We start from the raw sequence: 23,435 nt of genomic DNA on the forward strand, positions 1-23,435 counted from the left end.
ATTGGGTATTGAATTCCTTTGCCTCTAATCCATCAACTTGGAGGTTTTCTTCACTCGGTGATTATCTCTTTGAGTTTTTTGTGTTTCTCCTAAAGATCTAATTTTTGTGTAGGGTTGAGTCATGGATTGGTTTGTTGTGGAATCTACGGTTCGATTCCAACCATGAGACTCACTTTTTGTTGAATTTTCAAATTTGGTTTTTGAATCGGAACCGAGTTGAGCCTGAATTTCTGCTGCGTTGTTCTTTGTGGTGTTTTCTTCTTAAGGTGCGTTTGGTGAATAAGAAGTAGATCATCTATTTCGCAAGAAATTTACAAGATGCATATTCACCCCCTCTTGTCACCTATCTCGGTCCTACAGTTGGTATCAGAGCCGGTTTAATCACTTGTTGACCTTAATCAGCTTTATGGTCCTTAGCCAACAATGGAGAGAAGTGGGAGAATTACGTTCTTCGATGGTCGAGATTTTTCGTAATGGAAGGTGTGCATGGATGCTTATCTCCTAAGCCAAGGAAGTACAATATGGGAGATTATGGACTCCAACTATGCGATTTTTCTTGCTCGTTCTTCTTTGGACTAGATTGAACAATATGAGGCCAACAACAAATCTCGTAATATATTGGTCACTAGCCTGAGTCGTAATAAGTTTGACAGAGTTCAACACCTCTGAAATGCTCGTGAGATCTGGTCAACTCTTAGTGTCTTTTATGAGGGAACTCACCATATCAAGGCCAGACACCAGAGCACGTGCAATTAGGAATATCAGATATTCGTACAGAACCTTGGAGAGTCATTGAATGCTATGTTTGCTCATTTAAATGGAATTGTTAGCAACTTTATATCCATTGGTGTTTTACCCTATTCTGACCACGAGAGAACAATCAACCTTTTCTATGCTCTTGACCGTAGCATATGAAAAGTTAAGATCTCGAGCATTGAAGAGTCACCAAGTTATGACATATTAACTTATGATGAACTCTTCAGTAAGCTCAAGTCCACCGAAATATCCAAGGTGGCTCAGATCGGTCTTGAAAACCCTTTGTCTTAGAATATGGTGTTGATTTTTGGACCAAGTGGTGACAATCAGGCTGGAGCAAGTTTTTCTTATGCTAATACTTTACATAGTGGATTTATTTTTCTCTTCTTTGGTTTCTATCATAGAGGAGTAGGTGGTCATACTGGATAACAAGGACATTGCGCTCATTGTAAAGAAGTTCACTCGCTTCTATAACAACAGAAGAGATTGGAGGAGAGGGGGTTCTCACGTTTGTTTTGAGTGTGGTGAAACCACTCACTTCAAGGTGGAATACCCCAAGCTCAAGAAAAAGGAGGACAGCGACCACAACTACAACAAGCATAAGAAGAAGAACAAGAAGTACTTCTTCGAAAAGAACAATGACAAGATGGCCAAGAAGGTGGCTTCTTAGGGCGTTCGTGGTGGCTCTCAGCGACACCGACACCTCTTCAAGCGAGGAGGAGAGTTCGGAGGAGGAGGAACCATAAGTGAAGATCAAGAAGAATGCCAAGTACTTCACCAGCCTCTGCTTCATGGCGTATGGCAACGACAACGACAACGACACCGAGCTTGATCCTTTCAAGGTATTGCCTTCCTACAACTAGCTTTCTATCCAAGTCAATAGCTTGAATAATGCTCTTATTATCCAGGATATATTACTTAAGAAAGTTGTGCATGATTTGAACGATGTTAGACCTAAGTATGAGTTTATGTCTACTGAAGTTGCATTACTTAGGTCTAGACTTGGTGTTGAGGAGTGTGAGAGTAGTTTGATTGTCATGACTGAACTTGCCGAGCTACGGAATATGCATACTCAAGTTGCCAGTTGGCTTGAGAATGCCGAGAAGAAGCTCCTTGAGGAGTTGTCTAGGTTTACTCTCTTATGTGCTTGCAATGGATGTTGAACTAAAAGACAAGTACCTTAAAGATCTAGAATCTAGATTGGAGAGTGTTGGGTGTTCAAAGTATATACAGCCGAACTGTTCCACTTGTATAGTCCTTCAAGACAAGCCTAACTGGGTTAGAGAGCAAGTTCAAAAGCTTTTGACAAATAATGAGTACCTCCTTTTTCTAGTGGAGAAGTGCTCAGATGGCAAGGGAAAAATGAATTTGATTTTAGCCAAGACCAAGATGTGTGCTGACTAGGCGGCTTTTGGGTTAGGTTTTGAGAGGGTGGCCTACATCGGGAAGAGTAAGACTATGTTCACCATAAGTACTACACTAGAAGCCAAAAAGTCCAAGATTGCTGCTTGAAAGGATTGAGATGTCGCCTAGAGGGGGGGGTGAATAGGTGTTTTCTTGCAATTCTAACAAACTTGCAGCAGATTAGTTAAAAGCGGAGTCTCCGCAAATTTTGTGGACTCTCCGCACTTTTGTGCAGCCTCTGCACTTTTACAGACCTTTTGCAAAAATAGAGGCACCTCGAATGTAACTACATCTAATGAGTTCTAGCTCAAACCAAACAAGGAGATATGCGTTCGGAGGTGTCGACTAGCACCACAAAACACATGTACTCACAAAGTGCGCACAACCAAGTAGATCTAGTGGAAAGCACAAATCAAAGCAAGAACTTAAAAGTAAACAAACCGAAGTGGAGATAAAGATTTATTTCCTGAAGTTCGGATTCACCACCATGAATCATATGTCTCCGTTGAGGAAGCTCCAAGTAGCCGGGTCTCTTTCAACCGTTTTTCCTTCATCCACTAGCTTGATCTCTTCCCATGCGGAGGCGATATAGACCTTCACAAACTTTCTCGCGGCTCACCACAAGCACGGGAGCTCACCGGGCGACATCTAGCAATCTAGGAGGCTTCACCTCTAAGAGTAACAAATGCTTCATGAATTGCTTGATGAAACCCACAAGTGCTCAAGGATGGATTGCTCTCTCTTGTGCTCTCAAACATCAATTTCTCGATCCAACTATTAAGATTTCTCACAAATCACACACACACTTCACAAAGAGGGGTTGGGAAGAGCTCTACAAGCCTTTGCATTAGTTGTGGACGTGAAGAGCACCATCACTAGCATCAGCACCACCTCCAAATGAAGGGGATAGGGAATAAATATCCCACACACAAGAAGTAGTCGTTACAGTTAGAAAGGTGCGGAGTCTCTGCAAAAATTTGCAGACACACTAGACTTTAACATAATTAGCCATTGTTTCAAAAAAACTAGTTGTTAGACCTAGAATTTATGGACCCTCCGAGAAAATGTGGACTATCCGCAAAAAAGTACGGATACTCTGGAGCTTAACAAAATAGCTCAGGTCACCGTAGTGAAAATGCCATAACTTTTTGCTACGAACTCCGATTTCGATGATCTTAGACTTTATGAAAAGCTTATTCGGAGGGTTACCCATCCCAACCAAAAAAGAGCTCCAAGACCACCAGGTGCAAGTTTTGTGACACATGTTTCTCTCATGTTAGCATTTGGGTTTGGTTAGTTTGAGCACCGAGACTTATCAAACCATTATATATCGCATCCCTCTTGATAGAGTGACATACCTATACTCAAGGTCACATATGAAATCTATTTAAACCTCTTGAGCTTGGTTAACTTCAACTTGCCACTTCTTTTCAATTTCACTTGAAGAGGATGCAAACTTTTCTTGTCTCTTCTTCTTGAGCACATCCTCCTTGAGCTTATGACTTGATATTCTTAAACACATATGGTCAAGAATCAACTTGACATCGTCAAGCCACCTTAAACCATATGAATCAACAATGAATTGATACATGACAGCATATGACTGCTTATGGCCTTGATCAGTCCCTCGGCGCTAGGCCAATACTTGCTCTTTCTCCATCACATGGGTCCCTCGGCGCCAAGCCCTTTGCTTGCCCTTCTCCACTCGCATGGTCCTTTGTAGCCAAGCCATTGCCACCTCTTCACCATCTTACCATCTTGAGTCATACATAGACTCACATCAACAATATGTACTCATTGAATTTCATTTCTTCAATAACATGATCATTGCTTAAATATTTGTTTTTATATCAATCTTGTGATCAATCAAGCTTCTATGTTGACTTTCCTTGAATTGCTAAGCCCTTGATCAACTTTCTTCTTTCTGATTAAGAATACTATCCATGTGACTAAGCAACCTATCATTGCAATTCACATTGATTTACCATTGCTCTTGATCACATATCTCTTCATCATTAATATACACTCATATATTCTATTTCTTCAACTTAATCTTAATTTCAGTATCTTTCTTTAAATTAATGTTGTAACCAAGCAAGCTTCCATATAAACACTTCTTGATCAACTAAGTCTTTGATCACTTGTCTTCTTTCTTGATCAAGATACAAATTTTGTGACCAAACAAGCTCTCAACTAAAGTTTCCTTGATTTCCAAAGCTCTTGAAATACTAAACCCTTGATCACCTTTCTTCTTAGTGCCGCAACCTTGATCAATCTTTATGCACTTTCAATTTTCCTTTGATTATACAAGCAAACAACCAATAAAACCATACAATTGCACTTGCATCCTTGTCTCTTTTGCCCTTTGTAATATTTGCACGTCATTTCTTTAATTTTTATACTTCATATGATATGAGCTTCACTTTGTCATTTGCAAGTAAAAACCTATCCAAGCTCAACAAACTTATTAGTCCTTTAATTGTTTTATCATTCAACCACCAAAACCCACTATAGAGCCTAGATGGACTTTCAATCTTCCCCTTTTTGGTGATTGATGATAACACGATTAAAGTTTATAAATGATTGATAAAAATAAGATTTTGAATCCTATGATATAGAGAGCTCACGCTAAATATGTGCATTGAATGAATTTCAAATTTTGGCCTCAAATGCCAGATGCACATTATTTAAGGTAAAGTGTGAGAACTCCCCCTATATCTTAGCATTCATGGGATGCACAAGTTATGTGTGAACAAAAATATCTGTGATGCGTATGACAAAATATACATAACAACAGAAAGCCGAGTCTCTGCCAGACTACGTACAATCCGCAACAGATATGGAGCCTCCGCAACTCTGAAAGTGTGGAACCTCCATACAAATTTGTGGATTCTCCGCAAATTTTGTAGAAACTAAAAAAATGCATCATAGCACAAAACATATGACTGCATATTAACATAATGAGTATCTTAGTTCATAAACAAGTACATCGAGTTTAGCACACACCATGCAAATTTGAAAAAGAAACTTATATGCCTCCCCCTTACCCCTTTAAATCTAAGGATCAATGTTTCCTCCTTACACTCTCCCCCAAAATATCTCCCCCTTTGGCATCAATCTCCAAAAAGATCTTTCCACCAAAAGAAAAAAATTAAGATAAACAAGTGAAAGTAAGAGTGGGGTAATAGTTTAGCATATAGGATTTCACCCTATTTATTATACCAAACAAAGTATGTAACACCTTAAGACAAAATTTTGAGAAATCAGCAAATTTAGCGCATACTTCACTTAGATGACATTTTTAACACAAGACAAACTCATGTCACCATCATAACAAGAGGTATCAACCAAATATCTAAAAAATTCTCTAATCGCCACCAAAAGACAAACTCATGATGACTAAAATTTTTGCATACACATGCACACTAGCATGTTAGGGCCTAGATGCATAAAGGTAATACAAGAGTTCATGGAGCGATGTACCTTTGTTCTAATCCTCACAATCTTCGTTTAGGTGAAGATAGCCCAATAGCTTGTATATGATCAATTTTGAAACCCATATGCTATCTCCTTTTAATATCAGCTTTATTTACTCACAAAGACAAGATATAGCATAGCATCAAATTACACAAGCTAGCGTTTCACATGAAGTGACCCTTTGGATGTGGAAGGTAGGTGGATCATTAAATAGTGAAATCTCATAACATAGACTAAATTCCCCCTTTTTGATAAAGCATACATGTGTATATAGAAGACACGTACATATGCACTTTTGATCAATTAAGTCCAAACAAGGGAATGTAAGCTATATTATGGAGAGTAGCTATACAAGAGACAAATGTGCAATCCAATTGAAATTGAGAGATACTTTTACCAATTTGGGTTGTGTTAAGGTAGCATATCCTTGAGAAACTCATTCTCACCAAGAGACTATAAAAATTCAACAGAAGAAAAGGTTAGTCTTAAAGACACAAGACATAGGATAGGCTCTCTCCTTAATATGCGCATCAAGTACTTAAATTACTTGAGACATGCACTTGATTTAATTTAGAGTTTAGATGAGTTTACCCTACATCTTGGTCGAGGCATAAGAAATTTGCAAAATTGAAATTATACCAAGAAACTCTTACCGCCATATAGGTATGTAGATCACCATATGATATAGGTAATTTTGACAATCCTCATATGATGATTTATCAAGTGAAGCTTCATTGATTTGAGTGTTGAATTCCTTCACTCAATGTCTTGTGGTGAACTTGAGTTTCTGTTGCATGTCCAAGCTCCAACTTAAATTCCTAATTCTTTTCCTTACCTTAAGCAGCTCACAAGGAGAAAAACAAGGTAAAATTCATAAAATTTTCAAATTGTGAACTATGAGTTACCATCCTTTGAAGTTATGGTCATGGATGATCAATGGGATGATCTCTTGGATATTTGATGAGCTCTAGAGTGGAGAGTTTGTATAGAAAACTAAATTCCTTTTTCTTCCTGCAACTTAGTCAAATCTATATCCACGGTAGGAATCGGACCATCAAGTATTAAACAGGAGTACCCAGTTTATAAAGATTGAGAACTCTCAAAATAATTTCGGAGCATCCGAAAAATTCCTCGGGAACCATTCCTCTTCCTTTGATATCTTCCTTTCTTCAACAAGTAAAACTATACAACATAACTTGAAAGAAAGCATTAGTCCCATAAGATATAGACAAAACTCCCCCGCAAGGTGTGCATACAAGAATAAATAAAGTACACTCATGCACATTCTCAAAAAGAGGTCAAGGGAGAAGTTTACACTATATCTTGGTTCAAGCAAGCAAACTTTACCAAAAGAAAGGAATTTAAGGACTGAAAAGTAAAGCATGCATTTATGAACCTCAAACCTCACAATGAAGGAGATTAAATGATTTTATCCCACTTCATCCTCCCTGTTTGGTTGTCATGAAAATTCAACTCCCTCTTGATCCATTATTATCCTTTTTCTTCTTTTGATTTCATCCAACCAAGTGATATTGTTCTTCTTACAACTTTACTTGCTTCGGTCCCGATTATAATCTCAATTGAGGTGACATCAATTGAAGAGGAGCACACTTGAAGGGACCATGACTCATATATAAGAACTTTGAAGACAACTTGAAAGTACTTAGAAGAACCTTGATGAATAATGATCCTCTCGATGTGGAACGCAAGTGGATCAATTATTCATAAAACCTCATAATATATACTAAATTTCCCCTTAAAGTGGTGCATATATATGATGGAAGGCAAGTTTATGTACACCATTAGACATTTAAATCATAAGAGGAATTTAATCTATATTATGGAAGGTAGAAAAAAGATACAATGAAGTACCAATTAAAAGAGAGAGAATTTTACATACCTTCGGGTGTATTTTTCACTTCCCATGATCCTAAACACAAATTTCATTTGTAAACAAGTTAGTCTCAAGATCACAAAACATAGGATAAGAGCCCCCAAAATATGTGCATCCAAGTATTTGAATTTCTTGAGACATGCACGAGTTCATTTAAGACTCAAGAGGAGTGTACCCTATATTTTGGACCAAAGCGCAAAAGATATTTTTCAAAAAAAACAAAATACTCATGCCAAGAACTACTTGCAACTATGAAAGCATGTAGAGTACCATAAGATATGAATAATGATTTGACAATCTACCATATATGAGCTTTTATAAGTGGAACCCTCTAGAATTAAGTGGTGTGCTCTTCCACTTCATTTGATCTTCACACTTGGCTTCTTTGGCTTGAAATTCATTTTATTTTTCAATGATGTGAGCCAAGTATCATCCATTTCTTGCTTACTGTGGAAGATCAATATGATTCCAATCATGACCTTTTACTTGGTATTCCCATCAATAATCCAATTCATTCATTTGAAGTGATTTGGCTTTTCTTGCAAGGTCATCAACCAATGTAGGTCCTCAAGTGTTTCTTTTATCCTGAGTGGCACTTCTTTTTCAAATGTCTTCATGAATATAGTTGATAAGGTAATCTCTGGATTCTTGGATGTGGCCCTTTTGGATTGATCTTGACTTGGCCCTTCTTCACCATTCTTGTATAAATTCAATGGAGTCTTCATTGGGTTGATCTTGACCTTGACCTTGATCATGAACTCGAGCTTGGACACTCTTCTAGCAATGTGCGGACTCCCCACACTTATTTGCGGACTCTCCGCATTTTGTCGCAGCTGAAGGAATTTGATCATTTTATTCATCTTCTTCATCCTTCTTTTGATCTCGAGCTTCTTTGCGGCTTCACTTCTTCAATGGCTAGCTTCTTGATTTTCATCACCTACATTATTAACAAAATCTTGCTCTACTAGAGAGCCGTTGAAAACATCATATTACACAATGTATAAATTTTGCTCAAATTTTACCTAGCCACCTTCAAGCGCTCACAGTCATGAAAAAATGTGAACATTAGCACATATGCTAAGCTAAGTGGCTAGATAGCTTAAGTTAGATATTTGTTACTGAGATGTCATTGAAAATTAAAATAACGCAATAATCCACACTCTTGTCACTTCTTTCCAAATATCAAGAGAAAGCCTAAATATCTTGGCACTTCTTTACAATATAGTTCCTCTCAAGCATGCCAAGTCTTCAATGTACCTCCAAGTAGCTATTTAGCCATTTTAAGCACATTTTGGTATCCAAGCCATGTTGGGTCCACCCCATTTAGTCACAAAAGACTTAGGCATACAAATGGCCTTTGTGCTAGCAAATGATGAACTAATCACCTTGGTAGCACAAGTTTCATTTTTAGCCTTACTAAGCGATAAATCATAATCAATTGAAGAGTTAGGCTTAGGAGTGTTACTAATGGGACGATTATTACCAATATGTCTCTTGGCCCGGCAAGTGTAGCAAATGCGGGCATGTCCTTGCAAGATGTCTTCTCATCTTTCTTCTTGCTTGATTTCTTGCCGGTGAGCCTCTTCCTTGATGATATAAGACCTTCATTCTTTATGTAGAGGCATGATGCAATTTCATGCCCCTTCTCATTACATCCATAGCACTTTCTATTGCTTCTTCTTGTTTTCTTCTTTAAAAGTGTGCTCTTGTTATCACTCTTGTTGGAACACATAGGCGCATATGTCTCATGCTTGAGCACTTGAAGCACTTGACATAAGTCTTGTTCTTATCTTGGCTCTTGCTCATGTCCTTCTCTTCCTTCTTCAAGGAGCAATCTCTCACATGGTAATCCTCCTTCTTGCACTTGAAGTAAGTGATGAGAGCATTGTTCTTCTTTTGTTCTTACCCCTTTGTTCTTGATATTGTTGGACTTGTTCTTCTTGTTAGATTTTGCTTTAAGTCTATGATCCTTATGCTTCTTATTTTTACCTACATGATACAAGCCACATGTAGTGCTCAGGGCAATATTTGCTTGAGAGCAACAAGGGTTAGCATAAGGCAATTCAATATGAACTAGTGAGCATGTGCACTTGTGAATATAAGGTTGGTAGGATTTTTACCATTATTAACACAACCTTATGAGTTATTTATAGCATACCATGTGAGTCTATAAGATTTTCATAAGAGCACACAAGCTCATCATGATTTTCTTGCAATGCCACATGCTTGCTAGTGAGCTCTTCAAGGTGAGCCTTTAGCTCACAATTTGTTTTCTCCAATTGAACTACACAAGAAGTAGAGTAAGTAGCATAAGTATGCTCAATTGATAATTTTTTTATACCTATTGACCAAGGATGCATGAGAGCGCTCCAGCTCTTCATGCTCTTTGGTCAAAGTCTTCAACTCTTTAACCTTCTTAATGAGGCATCCTTTTTTATTCTCATGATCTTCCTCTTATCTCTTGATGATCTTCAAAAGCTTCATTAATTTTAGCTTATCCTTCTTACTCAAGTGATCAAATTCAAGATCTTCATTTTCAATCTTACCATCACTATCATCCTCACTCTCATCTTCACTCTCACTTTCCACCTTCTTGGCCAGCCTCTTCTTGTTTCTTGCAATATAGCACATGTGGGATTCGACAAAGTAAAGTGAGCATCTAGATGAGGTTGATTCTTCACTTGGCCGATGATGGCCACAACCTTTGTCTTTCTTCAAAAGGTTTGTTTCACAAGAACTAGAGGAAGCAGAAGTACCATAAGTAAGGTCATTGTTACTACTCATTATTTCATTACCTTGGTAATAATCATATATTGGTGAAAAGTGAATGTGGCAAAGTCATCTTCACCATCAGAAGCACTTCATTATCACTTTTGGACTTGTCATATCTTTCTTTAAGAGTTGTTCAAATGAGATTAGCATCCTCAAGCATTATGGAGTCAAACACATCTTCACTCAAAGCATGAATTAAAGCATTGAGATGTATGTATTTCTCTTTCTCTTTGGATAAGTTGAACCAATCAACACTATGAGGAGAAATGCTCGTATCTATAATTCACTCGAATTGAGGACCCATGGCCCGAAAAATACTAAGCACGCGAGCGGACCACAAAGGGTAATTTGAACCATCTCACAAAAGAGGTTCTAAAGATACATCACCGATAGTCGACATCTTCTCCAAGGGCGGTTAAGCTCGAAATTGAGAGCATTGGCTCTGATACAATTGAAAGGATCGAGATGTCACCTAGTGGGGGGTTGAATTGGCGTTTCCTTGTAATTCAAACAAAATTGCAGCAGATTAGTTAAAAGTGGAGTCTCCAAAAATTTTGCAGACTCTCCGCACTTTTACGAACATTTCACAAAAATAGAGGCAGCTCGAATGTAAACTATGTCTAATAAGTTCTAGCTCAAACCAAACAAGAAGATATGCGTCTGGAGGTGTCCACTAGCAGATCCATAAAGCATTTGCACTCACAAGTACGCACAACCAAGTAGATCTAGTGGAAAGCACATATCAAAATAAGAACTCAAAAGTAAACAAATCGAAGTGGAGACACAAAGATTTGTTTCCCAAAGTTCGGATTCACCACCGTGAATCATACGTTTCTGTTGAGGAGGCTCCAAAGAGCCAGATCTCTTTCAACCGCTTTTCTCGATCCACTTGCTTGATCTCTTCCCTTGCGAAGGAGAGATAGACCTTCACAAATTCACAAATCATGCACTCACCTCACAAAGAGGAGTTGGGAAGAGCTCTACAAGGCTTTGCCTTGGTTGTGGATATGAGAAACACTAGCACTAGCATCAGCACCACCTTCAAATAAAGGGGTGGGGGTATAAATACCCCACACACAAGAACTAGCTGTTACAGTCATAAATGTGCGGAGTCTCCGCAAAAAATTTGCGGACACTCTGGACTTTAACACAACTAGCCGTTGTTTGAAAAAAAAACTAGCCATTAAACCTGGAATTTGCAGAACCTCCTCAAAAGTGTGGACTATCCACAAAAATACGGACTATGTGCAAAAAAGTGCAGATACTCCGCAGCTTACCAAAATAGCCTAGGTCACCATAGTGAAAACGTCATAATTTTTTGCTACAAACTCTGATTTCTATGATCTTAGACTCTACAGAAAGCTTATTCGGAGGGCTATCCATCGCAACCAAAAACAAGCTCCAAGATCACCATTTAAAAGTGTTATGACATGTGTTTCTCTCAAATTAGCACTTGGTTTGGTTAGTTTGAGCACCGAAGCTGTCAAACCATTCTATGTCGCATCCCTCTTGATAGAGCGACATAACTATACTCAAGGTCAAATATGAAATCTATTTCGACCTCTTGAGCTTGGTCAACTTCAACTTGCCATTTATTTTCAATTTCACTTCATGAGGGTGCAACCTTTTCTTGTCTCTTCTTCTTGACCATATCCTCTTTGAGCTTATGACTTGGGATTATTAACCATATATGTTTAAGAATCAACTTGACATCCTCAAGCCACCTTAAACCTTATGATTTAACAATGATTTGATGGTTGACAGTATATGACTGCTTATGGCCTTTATCGGTCCCTCAGCATTAGGCCAATACTTGCTCCTTCTTCATCGCATGGGTCCCTCGACACCAAGCTCTTTTGCTTGCCCTTCTCCACTCACATGGTCCTTCATATCCAAGCCATTGCCACATCTTCACCATCTTACTATATAGCCTCACATCAACAATATGCAGTCATTGAATTCCATTTCTTCAATAATATGATCCTTGCTTGAATATTTATTTTTATATCAATCTTGTGATCAAACAAGCTTTCATGTTGACTTTCCCTGCATTGCTAAGCACTTGATCAACTTTCTTCTTTCCTGATTAAGAATACCATCTATGTAACCAAGCAACCTATTATTACAATTCCCTTTGATTTACCATTGCTCTTGATCACATATCTCTTTATCATCAATATGCACTCATGTATTCTATTTCTTCAACTTAATCTTCATTTCAATATCTTTCTTCATATTAATGTTGTAACCAAGTAAGCTTCCATATAAACTATTCTCGATCAACTAAGTCTTCGATCACTTGTCTTCTTTCCTGATCAAGATACCGATTTTGTGAGGAAGCAAGATCTCAACTAAATGTTTCTTGATTTGCAAAGCTCCTGAAATACTAAACCCTTGGTCACATTTCTTCTTAGTGCTACAATCTTGATCAATCTTTATGCACTTTTAATTTTCCTTTGATTATGCAAGCAAACAACCAATGGAGCCATACAATTGCACTTGCATCCTTGTCTCTCTTTTTTTTGCCCTTTTTAATCTTTGCTTATCATTTCTTTACTTTTGCATACTTCATATGACATGAGCTTGACTTTATCATTTGCAAGTAAAAATATATTCAAGATCAACAAACTTGTTAGTTATTTAATTGTTTTGTCATTTAACCAAAAAAACTCACTAAGAGGCCTAGATGCACTTTCACTGCTACACCACCACCTATCAAATCGAAACCCACCTCACAACCCATCAAGAAGAAACCACCACCACAGCCCAAAAGGCTCCACAACCTAAGGTGAGAGCCCCTATGCGAGGGCCCAGAGTGGTCAGCAATCGAGCTCCCGAGAAACTTTATCATTGCACCTACTGTCAGAGGAATGGTCACTTGGTTGGGTTTTTGCTTTCGCCGTAGGAGATATGAGCGGTATGAGTGGGAGTGGGAGTGGTAGTAGAGTACCCAGAACATGTACCATCCCTCTGTTGATGTACATAAGTCTTTTTCTTGCTCCTACTCATGAGTTTCTAGCATTTTTAGTCTTTTCCTAGAGATTGCCTAGTGTAGATTTTACCATGACTCGTATGATTTTGGTCCATATGTAAGAGACTTTGAGTCCTAACGCTTTGGCGAAACACGTGTTCCCCATCGTGGTACTTGTCCCTAGCGTGTTGGTATTGAGTTATATGCTTCTACTATTTCAGCTTCAAGGTGGATGACCCAGTACTGGATTCCTAGGAGGTTTTGACTAACCCCAGCACTGAGTCATCTACCTTCTATTCTTCTTTTATGTAGGTGACAGGTGGAGGCCTAGAGAATAAATGGCTCATTGGCTCCGGTTGTTCACGTCATATGACCGCAGGAGATTCATCATGGCTACATTTTTTATCACCATATTCGTAATTACTTTAGCTTAGTCAATGCTTATGTTAAGGCTAGTTTGATGAATATCTTGCTCTAGACTTCTTAGTTCAAGTCGGTGAATTGAGGAACATTGTATAATGTTTTATGCTTTTATCAAATGTTTAGCTCACGATAAAATCTTGGGGGAACATGCGTTCCTTGTGTCGCAAAGACACTACTTGACTTGATCTTGTGAAAACTTGATAACTTATGAAATTTGAATAATCTTGTGAAATTCAAGTTTCTTGCACAAAAATATGATCCAATACGGATCTCTTGAAGTCTCAAGGTATTTGTCGTACCCAGTCGCGCAACACTTCACTTTGATAAGAGGCAACTTGAGGATAAAAATAAAATAAATATGACTAAAAGATTAATTGTATTTTAATCACTTTATCTAACTAAGTCTTAATTTCGTATATGAGCGTTTACAAAGCCTACTATGATAAATGCTTATTTGTCTAGTTTGAGATTGAAATTAGCTAGTTCTTAATGCTTGTATTGCCTCGGTATGAGTGAATGCTTATGTAGTGGTCGCTTTAAACATGATTCGGCTATGTGAAATTAAATGCGCCAACCAATTCTTCGGGTTTAGCTTGTGAAGTTTCATGTTCTTGTGTTGTTGCCCCTTTTTGAGCCTTTGTGCAATTATGAGCTCCATCCTCTACTTTCCGTAGCTCTTTCATATTTGTAGCATTTGCAAATGCTCTGGGGTATACTTGTGAAAGCTCATTAGGTTTGCATGTTCATGCATTACATAATATTTTATCCTTGATATTTGCATTACCAAAGTGGGGGGGGGGAATGAATGAAAAATGGGAGAAATAAAAATTTTGCACCAAATCAAAGAAAAATCTTGCATAAATAAAAAAAATATGCATTCATTAAGGGGGAGAATTTGATTTTGTGTTTTTAAGTTGTTATTGCTCTTTGAGGTTTTTAGATTATCTTTACCTCTTTTAGACCTTACGCAACCTTTCTTATGCCAAGTGACATGTTTTTGCTTTTTTCTAAGTTTTGTCACTTGGATGAGTATATCTTCTTCAAACTAAAATCTTTGTACTTTGAGGTTTTGTCAATGCACTCATCAAGAGAGAGATTGAGAAACTAAATTGAAATGTGAATTAGTTATATATGATGAGTGATTAACAAGGTTGTCGATTTGGTTTATCGAGTTTTAGAGGATTGGAGGAGTATGTAACACCATCACGAAACTTGCACCAAGGTAAAACTAAGTCGTGAAGGCGTCGTGGCCGTTTTATGGACGGAACAAGAAATGGACCAAAATGCATTCGATGGTAGGTAGGAGTATACTATAAGAGAGGGGTATTTTGGTAATAAGCTAGAAAATTTATGGGTTAAATTTTCTAGGTCTATAAATAGAGGGGTAGGGCTATGGGAGAGTTTGGACCAAACACTTGAGCCCCTTGTGCCACCCATTTGAAAGCCTAGTGGCAGGGTTTTAGATGAGAAGAACGATGAGTGTTTAGCCTATATAATAGTTGTGAGTTTTGAGAGGAAAATCTTTATAATTTGGCTAAAATAGGGCTGACCTATTTGAATAATGAAGTTTATGTTTTTGCATATGTTTGAATTCATCTTCTTCTAGTTTTCCTCTATTGGTTCCCTTATTTGTTTGTTTGTTTGCAAGTTTTTTATCTCGGTTGCAATTTTTGTTTTCGTGCTTTAGCTAAATTTTTCTAATTTATTAGAGTTAATCTTCTAGTTGTTAGAGGTATAAAATTTACATACAAAAGTACACAATTGGGTATTGAATTTCTTTGGGAGGTTTTCTTCACCTGGTGATTATCTCCTCGAGTTTTCCTTGTTTCTCCTAAAGATTCAATTTTTGTGTGAGGTTGAGTCATGATTGGTTTGCTGTAGAACCTAAGGTTTGATTTCAACCATGAGATCTACCTTTTGTTAGATTTTCAAATTTGGTTTTTGAATCGGAACATTTGGGTTGAGCTGAATTTCTATTGTGTTGTTCTTTATGGTAATTTTTTCTTAAAATACGTTTGATGAATAAGGAATAGACTGTATTAAAAAATTATAAAATATTTATTCCCCTCTCACCAACCGAACAGCAGCAACAGCTGAAGAAAGCTACTCCACTTGGTCTTGATTCAGGTAACGTGGAGTTTAGCCGAAGTGGCCTCGATCAGGTAGCTAAGCCAGTAGCTACCAATAATGCTTTTACGTAAACACTTGTACCAGCAGTTGACGTTGCACCTGCCGAAAAGGTGCCAAACAGCGCCGAAACGAGCATCGAGTCGTCGTCCGAGTCCGACCCAGCTCAGCTCCCCCAGGGACTCCACAGCCCATACATTTCGCATGCTAAAATGGTTCATGCGAGGAGCCCAACCGGACCAGAGCATTCTGATTCCATTACAAGACCGGGATGATGCAGGCGTCTTCTTCTACTTTGATTCTGTTGCTGATGTATAGCATGTGTACGCACTCGTGGCCGTTTGCTTGTTCAGCCGTTCTCTGCGGCAGTAGCAGCCGTTGTGGGTGGGCACCCGTACCTTTCATGAAGATGAAACACTTGAAATCATATATAGTATATGATATCTCTGTTTTTATTTATTTGTCATCAGTTTTTTATTATAATAATTTTGATCTTACATTTTTCCTACGAAAAATTTATAAATACTTAAAAATATACAATTCTAATAAAGTACATTTCACAACGAATCTAATAATACGAAAATTTTAGATATCTATAAATTTTTTATAGGAGAAAACACAAAGTCAAAATTGAAATAGTAAAAAGCTAGTGATAAGTAAAGAAAAACGGTGATTTGTGTGTGTGTGTATATATACACATCCACGTGCAAAACATGCCACAAGCACAAACCACAGGTGAGTCCCTCGCTCTTGTTGTTCGTCCCTTTCCACAACTTTTGTCAGCCCTGCGTCGAAGTCATCCATCAGTTCTTGTAACCGCTGGCTATTGTCTAGCTGGCCCGTGCTCGATCGTTCAATAAGTAACACCTCGGCTCGGCGAACAATTGGGCACGTTGGTGCACGCGGATGCAGCGATGTTGATCGAGGAGCTCGCCGGAATGGTAACTGAACGAAAGCAACAGCTGATCACGAAAGCTATCTTATTGGCTGCTCGTCACTTGGTCAGGTTCCGGCAATATTAATGAAGAGCGAAATGCAACTTGGTGGTTGGAGCTGAGGTTGAACCCAAGAAAACCTCGTCAGGTTATGTGATCGATCAGGGAGCACAAGTGGTCTCGATTCCCTCTTTGTTTGCAACTGTCAAGTGTCTCCAACGATTATTAAGCATCGTATCATCTTGCATTCTTGCCCCAGTTGCTGGTGATTGGTGAGTCAACCTCATGGTCACGTTAATCTGGGGGTGGTTAGTATATAAATTCGCATGCAATTGGCGAGACGATCGACAAGTTGTTATCTCCTGACGTGCAATTTGCACGCATCAGTGGAGGAGGAAACCAGTTGTTCAGTTACATGTGAGCTTGGGTGTCCGGGTAGGCTGATAGGCAGCACCATGGCTGGATTTCGTTGGCTTATTTAATCCTCACATATTACTTTTTTTTCTTTTTCTGAAACATCTATGTGCTCCGTAAATACTATGTGAGATCAGGTTCGTGGGTTCTATTACATGTCGACGTTGTGGACGGTTGAAACTAGTGATCAGTAAAAGGTAATCTCAGAAAGTCACTGACTGTTACGCCAGACGTTTTCAGTTACTCCCCTGTATTTCGACTTGACGATGTCACTTAAAGGCACTGCGTATGTGAGGTTGGACCGTAGGAGTATATGAAATTATGAAGGTAGGTGATAAGCGTCTGATGCAGTTCCGCAATATGTATATATTAATGAGTAGTATATAAAAGCTAAAGAGCTTATTGGCATGTAAACTTATTTTATCTATTGTTTATGTTTAATGTATTATATGTGTTTTTAACATATTTTAATATTAGATGTCCCTAATAATTTTATTTGTAGATATTTTTTAACAACTTCTATGGTACGCTCATATCGAACTAGCAAAAACAATATCAGGACGTTAAATTGATAAGTATCATCATCCATTGTATAAAAGATCATCCATTGTATAAAAGATCATCCATTTACTATTGTAGGTGAATTTATGTACAAATATTGAATAAGGAAAAAGATGTTTTAAGGTGATCATAGAATATGAATTCATTGTACCACATGTATTTTATTTTCTAAAGAATAGAAAATATATAAACTAATATTAAGAGAAAATTATTTTTTAGTTGCAAACTCTACTTGCATACCAGAGGAGTTTCATTTACCCACTCACAAGAACAAGAACTTTTAGTTCAGCCTTACATCTGCAAATTTAAAGTATTTTTAGATACCCCTTTGATCCATATGTCGCTTTACCGTCACACGCCACATGCTCGCGGATCTTGTTGTGTGGTCTCTATTGGTTTGTCTAGCGTGGCAAGCGTGAGGATTGGCTTATCTCCATAGCTCTCACAGCTCGGCTCTACTGCATCGCTCCCCTCCCAACTCCCGAACTTGTCGTCCCAGCGTCCCTCTGCCAGCACTCCCTTGGATGACTAAGGTCTTGACGACATATGAATCTAAGAAGGTATCACAAAACACTTTAAATTTATAAGTGTAAGACTGAATTAAAAGTTTCTATGAATTGGTAAATAAAAACACGGCTATCATGTAAGTAGGTTTTTACAATTTATTCTTTTCTTTACATCAACTCAATAGCTTCTAAAATCCATTCAAATGTGTTTCTACTCAGACGCGCCTATCATCTAATCCTGCTCGGTACCGTTTCATCTAGGTAATATATAGAGGCAATTCTTTATATGAGATGTAAAACTCATAAATCTCTGATATATCATTGTGTGTATAACACGTGAATCCATCTCAATCACTAACATGCGGAACCAGTAACCTAAGAAAAAAATTTATTTCTACTATATACTTCTACTAGTACTATACCAGCTGGCGTCCTGAATGACTGTCAATCAGTACACTATTATCCTTTCCTCAAGATAGTACTACCATCAAGTTGTCGTTACTCGTTACGTGTCAGGCTGTCGCGCCGGCGGTCACTGTCAGGAAAGACCACCGCTGCTTCACGAACAGATAATAAACTATCATCAGACCAAGCCAAAGTAAGCTTCAGTGCAGGCTCCGACCCCAATTTTCTTGGCTGCAGCCTGCAGGCCCGTCCTCTCCTTCCAAGTACGTACTCCGCATAAACAAAAGCCCCATCAGGCATCAGCTTAAGCAAGCTTTGACATGCTCACTGAACACTGGCGATGGCATTAGAAATTCTCGATCGGTTCAGAGCTCAGATCACCGGTGCACGCACACACGCGCAGAGGCTGCCACGCGCTGATCTGATCTGACACCTGAGCTCACCCCCAGCTGTGCCTGAGCCTGACACTACAGCCTGCGCGCGCGTGTACACACGGGTCGGCCTTTGTTTAGCTCAGAGTTTTGTATTTTTAGTCATTAAATCAATCTGACATTAAAAAATAACTAAAAATTCATTATCACCTAATTAAGTTTAAAAAATAAATTAAATAATACTTTAGAATTACTTATTAGATACCCACTTGTACCTCTATTTAGCGTTCAACATTTGGATTTGCTTCTTTAATGCACTATAAAGATAATACCAACCTCTGTTACTATTTAACTGACCACTTTCACCAAGACACAAACCCCAAGGCAATCATCATTTTTGTATGAAGTGATAAAAATGTCCATGAGTAAAACACTGGGGCCCATGAGTGAAATGATGAAATTTCTAGAAAGAATTTGTGCAACCGTCTGGCACGTGTGTTGTGTTAGGGCAAAATTGGAAATAGAATCTTAGAAAGCGCGTAGTGCTAAGTATTTGAAAAAAAAATAAAGTGATCAAAATAGACAGGTATTAGGTTGATACTGCGGTTCCACGGTCAGGCACGCACACTTGCGAAGAAAGCTCGAGAAGAAGCGCATGGCTGGGCGGGCCTACCGCCCACGCCGCAATGATGCGTTCCCCATTTCTCCACCAGAGGCGGGCGTGCTCATCAGTGCTCTCAGCGTCGGGCTCGCGGGTCGCCATCGCGACATGATTGGCCCTTGGAAAGAACCAGAGGAAAGGCATGCCTTGTATTCCCAGCTCCCTACTGCCTTTTCCCTCTGTGAGATCACTGGAGGTAGGGATAAAAATGGATAGTCCGAAATTTGAATTATTCGATTTTGTATTTGTTAAAATACGAATATAGATATTCGTATCTATATTTGTTTTTGAAATGGATACTAAAATGGATATATCTGAATTCGTTTTTGAGATTCGGATTCAAATGTGGATATCCGAATTCGAGATATATCTGATTCGTATTCGTATCCGCCAACCAGAGAACTAAATTTTACTAAAGTTTTAGAAATTTCAGATATGAACGAAATTCCAACCCAATCAAATTGGAACAAATTTCAGTTAAATTTGATCAAAAATTTAAATTTCCAACATGAATTTTGAACAAAATTTCTAAAATTCCGGCCTAATCAAATTAGAACAAATTTCAGTCGAATTTTATCAAAAATTTAAATTTCCGACCTGAATTTCGAAGATCGAGTAGATATCCGAATGCGGATTCGTATTCGAACTATCCGATTCGTATTCGTATTCGAGGATATCCGGATCCGTATTCGAATTCAAATTAAAATATGGTAAATCGTACTATTCGAATTCAATTTTATACGTATTCGATCCGTTTCTATCCCTAACTAGAGGATTGGCCTAAAGGGAGGAGAGAGAAGCTGCGAGTTGTTTCGAGAGTCCTACTCTCCGGTTTGGGTAGCTAATAAATAATTTTAGATTATTACTTAGTTTATTTTTTTAGTTATAGATGGATCCGATGACTAAAAATTACAAAACTTACACCTGTAGTCGCCACCGAATTCCACCCCTGCCGTCCCGTATCTGGCTACTTTGGCTTGGTGCGGTGCCCGGGGAAAGGAGATCTTAGTAGCGTCGCGGCCGTCCGTCATGCGTCTTGCTAAATATGACACTTCCGGAGTGACCGGGCGTGAAGCATTCTCTAATCTGAGGAGGATTTTTTTCAATTCTTTTTCCTTGCGCCTTGGAGATGAATGAAATGAAGTGTCTGGTCTGGGAGGTTTTGGGGATCCTTTTTGCTTTGTTGAGAGATGTCGATTTCACGCCCATTTCTTTCTCCTCTCTCTCGTTTATCCAAAAGTGCTTACAATAATGTACGCGTACAAGCGAAATCTCGAAAGATAAAGATCCACGGGTGTAGTGCTAGCACGCTCGATCTCCTCTGAGACGAGAATACTCCTCACTGACAGACTGGTCCCACGTGGCACACCTGTGCCTGTGTGAGCGGCACCGATGCTCTGAGGCGCATCCCGCGAGCCAGCCACTCTTGCCGCCGATGCGCTGCAGGCGTCACGTGTCACTGACAGTTGGCCCAGCACGGCGCCTCGCCGGCGAGGTGACGCGGCACCGGCTGGTGGGCCTCGTGGGTGAGCCAGAGCCGAAGCTTCTCCGGCCAGCGACGCAGACGTTCGACCGACGAGCGGGCCCGGCGCGCGTCAGGCGTAGAGGACCTGCGCGTTGCACGGCGCGAGCCCGGCGAACTCAGCGGGGCCCTTGACCACCTCCCACTCCACCATCTCCTCCTCGCCGCCGTGGACGCCGGGGAAGGCGGAAGCGGCCACCGTCCCCACGGCGACGTCGAGGCCGGCCCCCACCACGTATATCCTCCGCCTCCCGCCGGTGATCTCCCCCACCTCGCCGGAGACGACGTGCGGCCGACGCACCTCGGGGGGCACCCCGCTCCCGGCTACCATCCTCCACTCGTCCCGCGCCTCGTCGTACCGCTTCAACCTCCACTCCCCATACTCCGCCACGATGTACATCCGGCCGCCGGCCACGGCGCAGGAGCCCGTCCACCCCTCACGCATCCCGCGCGCCATCTCACCCCACGAGTCCGCCGCCGCGTCGTACACCGCGCCCCGTGGCGCGCGCTCGAATGGCCACGCCCACCCCTCCGTCACGTACAGCTTGCCCCCGGCCGCCGCGGCGTCGTACCTCGCCACCACCGCGCCGCGCCGCGACGTGGCCGGCGCCCACTGCCCGGCCTCCGGGTCGAACACCTCCGCCTCGCCGTCCTCCCCGGCCACCACCACCCGCCCTCCCACCTCCCCGGCCGCCATGTACCCCCTGGGCGTCCGCATCGCCGCCGCCTCCTCCCACCCGTTCCTTGCGGCGCTGTACACCGCCACGCTCCTCACCGCCTTCTCGCCGCCCTCCTCCACGCCCCCAATCACGTAGATCTCGCCGCGGCGGGGGAGCCCCACCACCGCGAACGACCCGGCCGCGGCGCCTCCGGGCACCGGCGGCAGCAGGAGCCACCTCCTCGAGAAAGGGTCGAGCGCCTGGCACTGGAGGCGCCGAGAAACAGGGTCAAAGGCGAAGGCCAAGAGGAACGGGAGCGAGAGCGACACGGACGTCACCCCCGCCGCCCCCGCTCCAGCCGCCGGAGGAAACAGCAGCGGCTTTGCCGGCGTGTCGGAAAGGAAGCGGTTCCAGGTGGTGGAGACGGTGCGGAAGAGGCGGTGGTAGAGGAAGGGCAGGTGTAGGAGGCACTTCTCGGCCACCTCCTCCGGCAGCCCCGGGATCATCTCCACGACCTCTTCCCCAGCCCCCTCGCCGGCGTCCAGCACCTGCTGCTTGCTCATGGACGAGAAGCTCATGGTGGCGGGGCGGAGTCGAACGATTCTTCGGTTGGATTTGGTGCGATTCGCGTTACCGTGGGCTATGGGGAATGGAAGCGAAGCGGAGTGGTGGGCAATTTATAGGGGTGGGTCTGGGGCTTAGGGAGCCGGCGCGCCGAGTCTGCGGCTTTGCTCAGCTGGCCTGACTTGGCGCGTCTGTATGCGCACTGCGCTGCACCAAGTGGGCTGCGCGGTTCAGAGTTTCGGATCTGGTGTTGATTGGAATACGCTGTACGGTTTTTTCAACCGTCCGATTGGGCTTCAACGGTCTAGATCTACAGAGTGCCACGGATAATACCACAGACAGAAAAAGGATAATATATTCTCAATGAAAGAAATGTTAGTATCTGTAGACTCCGTTGCTAGAAATCTATAAGCTTCTTGCCAACAAATCTAGGTGTTAGGGGAAAGGTCTTGTGTGCCCCTTTTGGACACTGGGTAAAAATCTCTACGGTCAACTCAAACTAATAAAACTTACGGTTTCTATAGATCTGTCATAGTGTAGGAATCTGTTAGACTCTCGATGCTATAGGAGCGTTTCCAACAGCTGGGACGGGCAAAGCCTTTATCGGGCATGTTGGAGCTTGACGAAGGACTTCGCTCGGTGCAAAGGAGTCATCCGAAAGGACGCCAAAGGTACTGCCGAGCAAAGACCTTCGGGAGTCCGAGCGAAGGGAGGCTCAAATCCCTACACGAAGACGGAGGGGAAAGGCGAAGGCATGGTGGAAGGGAGGATTGTTGCTAGCGACCGAAGACTATGAAATTGTAAATAATCTGGGTTTACTTCGGATATTACCATATTACCCATGAATATACCAAGAATATAGCAGTTGGAGAGATAATCCCGTAAACTATAATATGAAACAGTTGGTTACTGTCTATAAATAGGACGTAACTATAACTAGCAAGTCAGACGATATAAAAATCAGAGGAAGCTTCCCTACTTTGTGTACATTTCCTTTTAGCATTCGGATCACT

General features: G+C 40.9%; 1 protein-coding gene across 1 annotated transcript; it reads right to left on the reverse strand.

Annotated features, from left to right (window-relative positions):
- Window positions 1-20,874: 20,874 nt before the first annotated feature.
- On the reverse strand, window positions 20,875-22,519 carry LOC133883409 (F-box protein AFR-like). Its single transcript, XM_062322728.1, has one exon. The coding sequence runs from the start codon at window positions 22,434-22,436 to the stop codon at window positions 21,273-21,275; it is 1,164 nt and encodes a 387-aa protein (XP_062178712.1). The 5' UTR covers window positions 22,437-22,519; the 3' UTR covers window positions 20,875-21,272.
- Between the last annotated feature and the right edge of the window lie 916 nt (window positions 22,520-23,435).

This window comes from Phragmites australis, chromosome 10, assembly GCF_958298935.1.
Source record: "Phragmites australis chromosome 10, lpPhrAust1.1, whole genome shotgun sequence".
Lineage (NCBI taxonomy): Eukaryota > Viridiplantae > Streptophyta > Magnoliopsida > Poales > Poaceae > Phragmites > Phragmites australis.

Bases quoted from the DNA above. Each gene is read 5' to 3' on its own strand.
- LOC133883409 (XM_062322728.1), bottom strand. From the start codon at position 22,436: ATGAGCTTCTCGTCCATGAGCAAGCAGCAGGTGCTGGACGCCGGCGAG.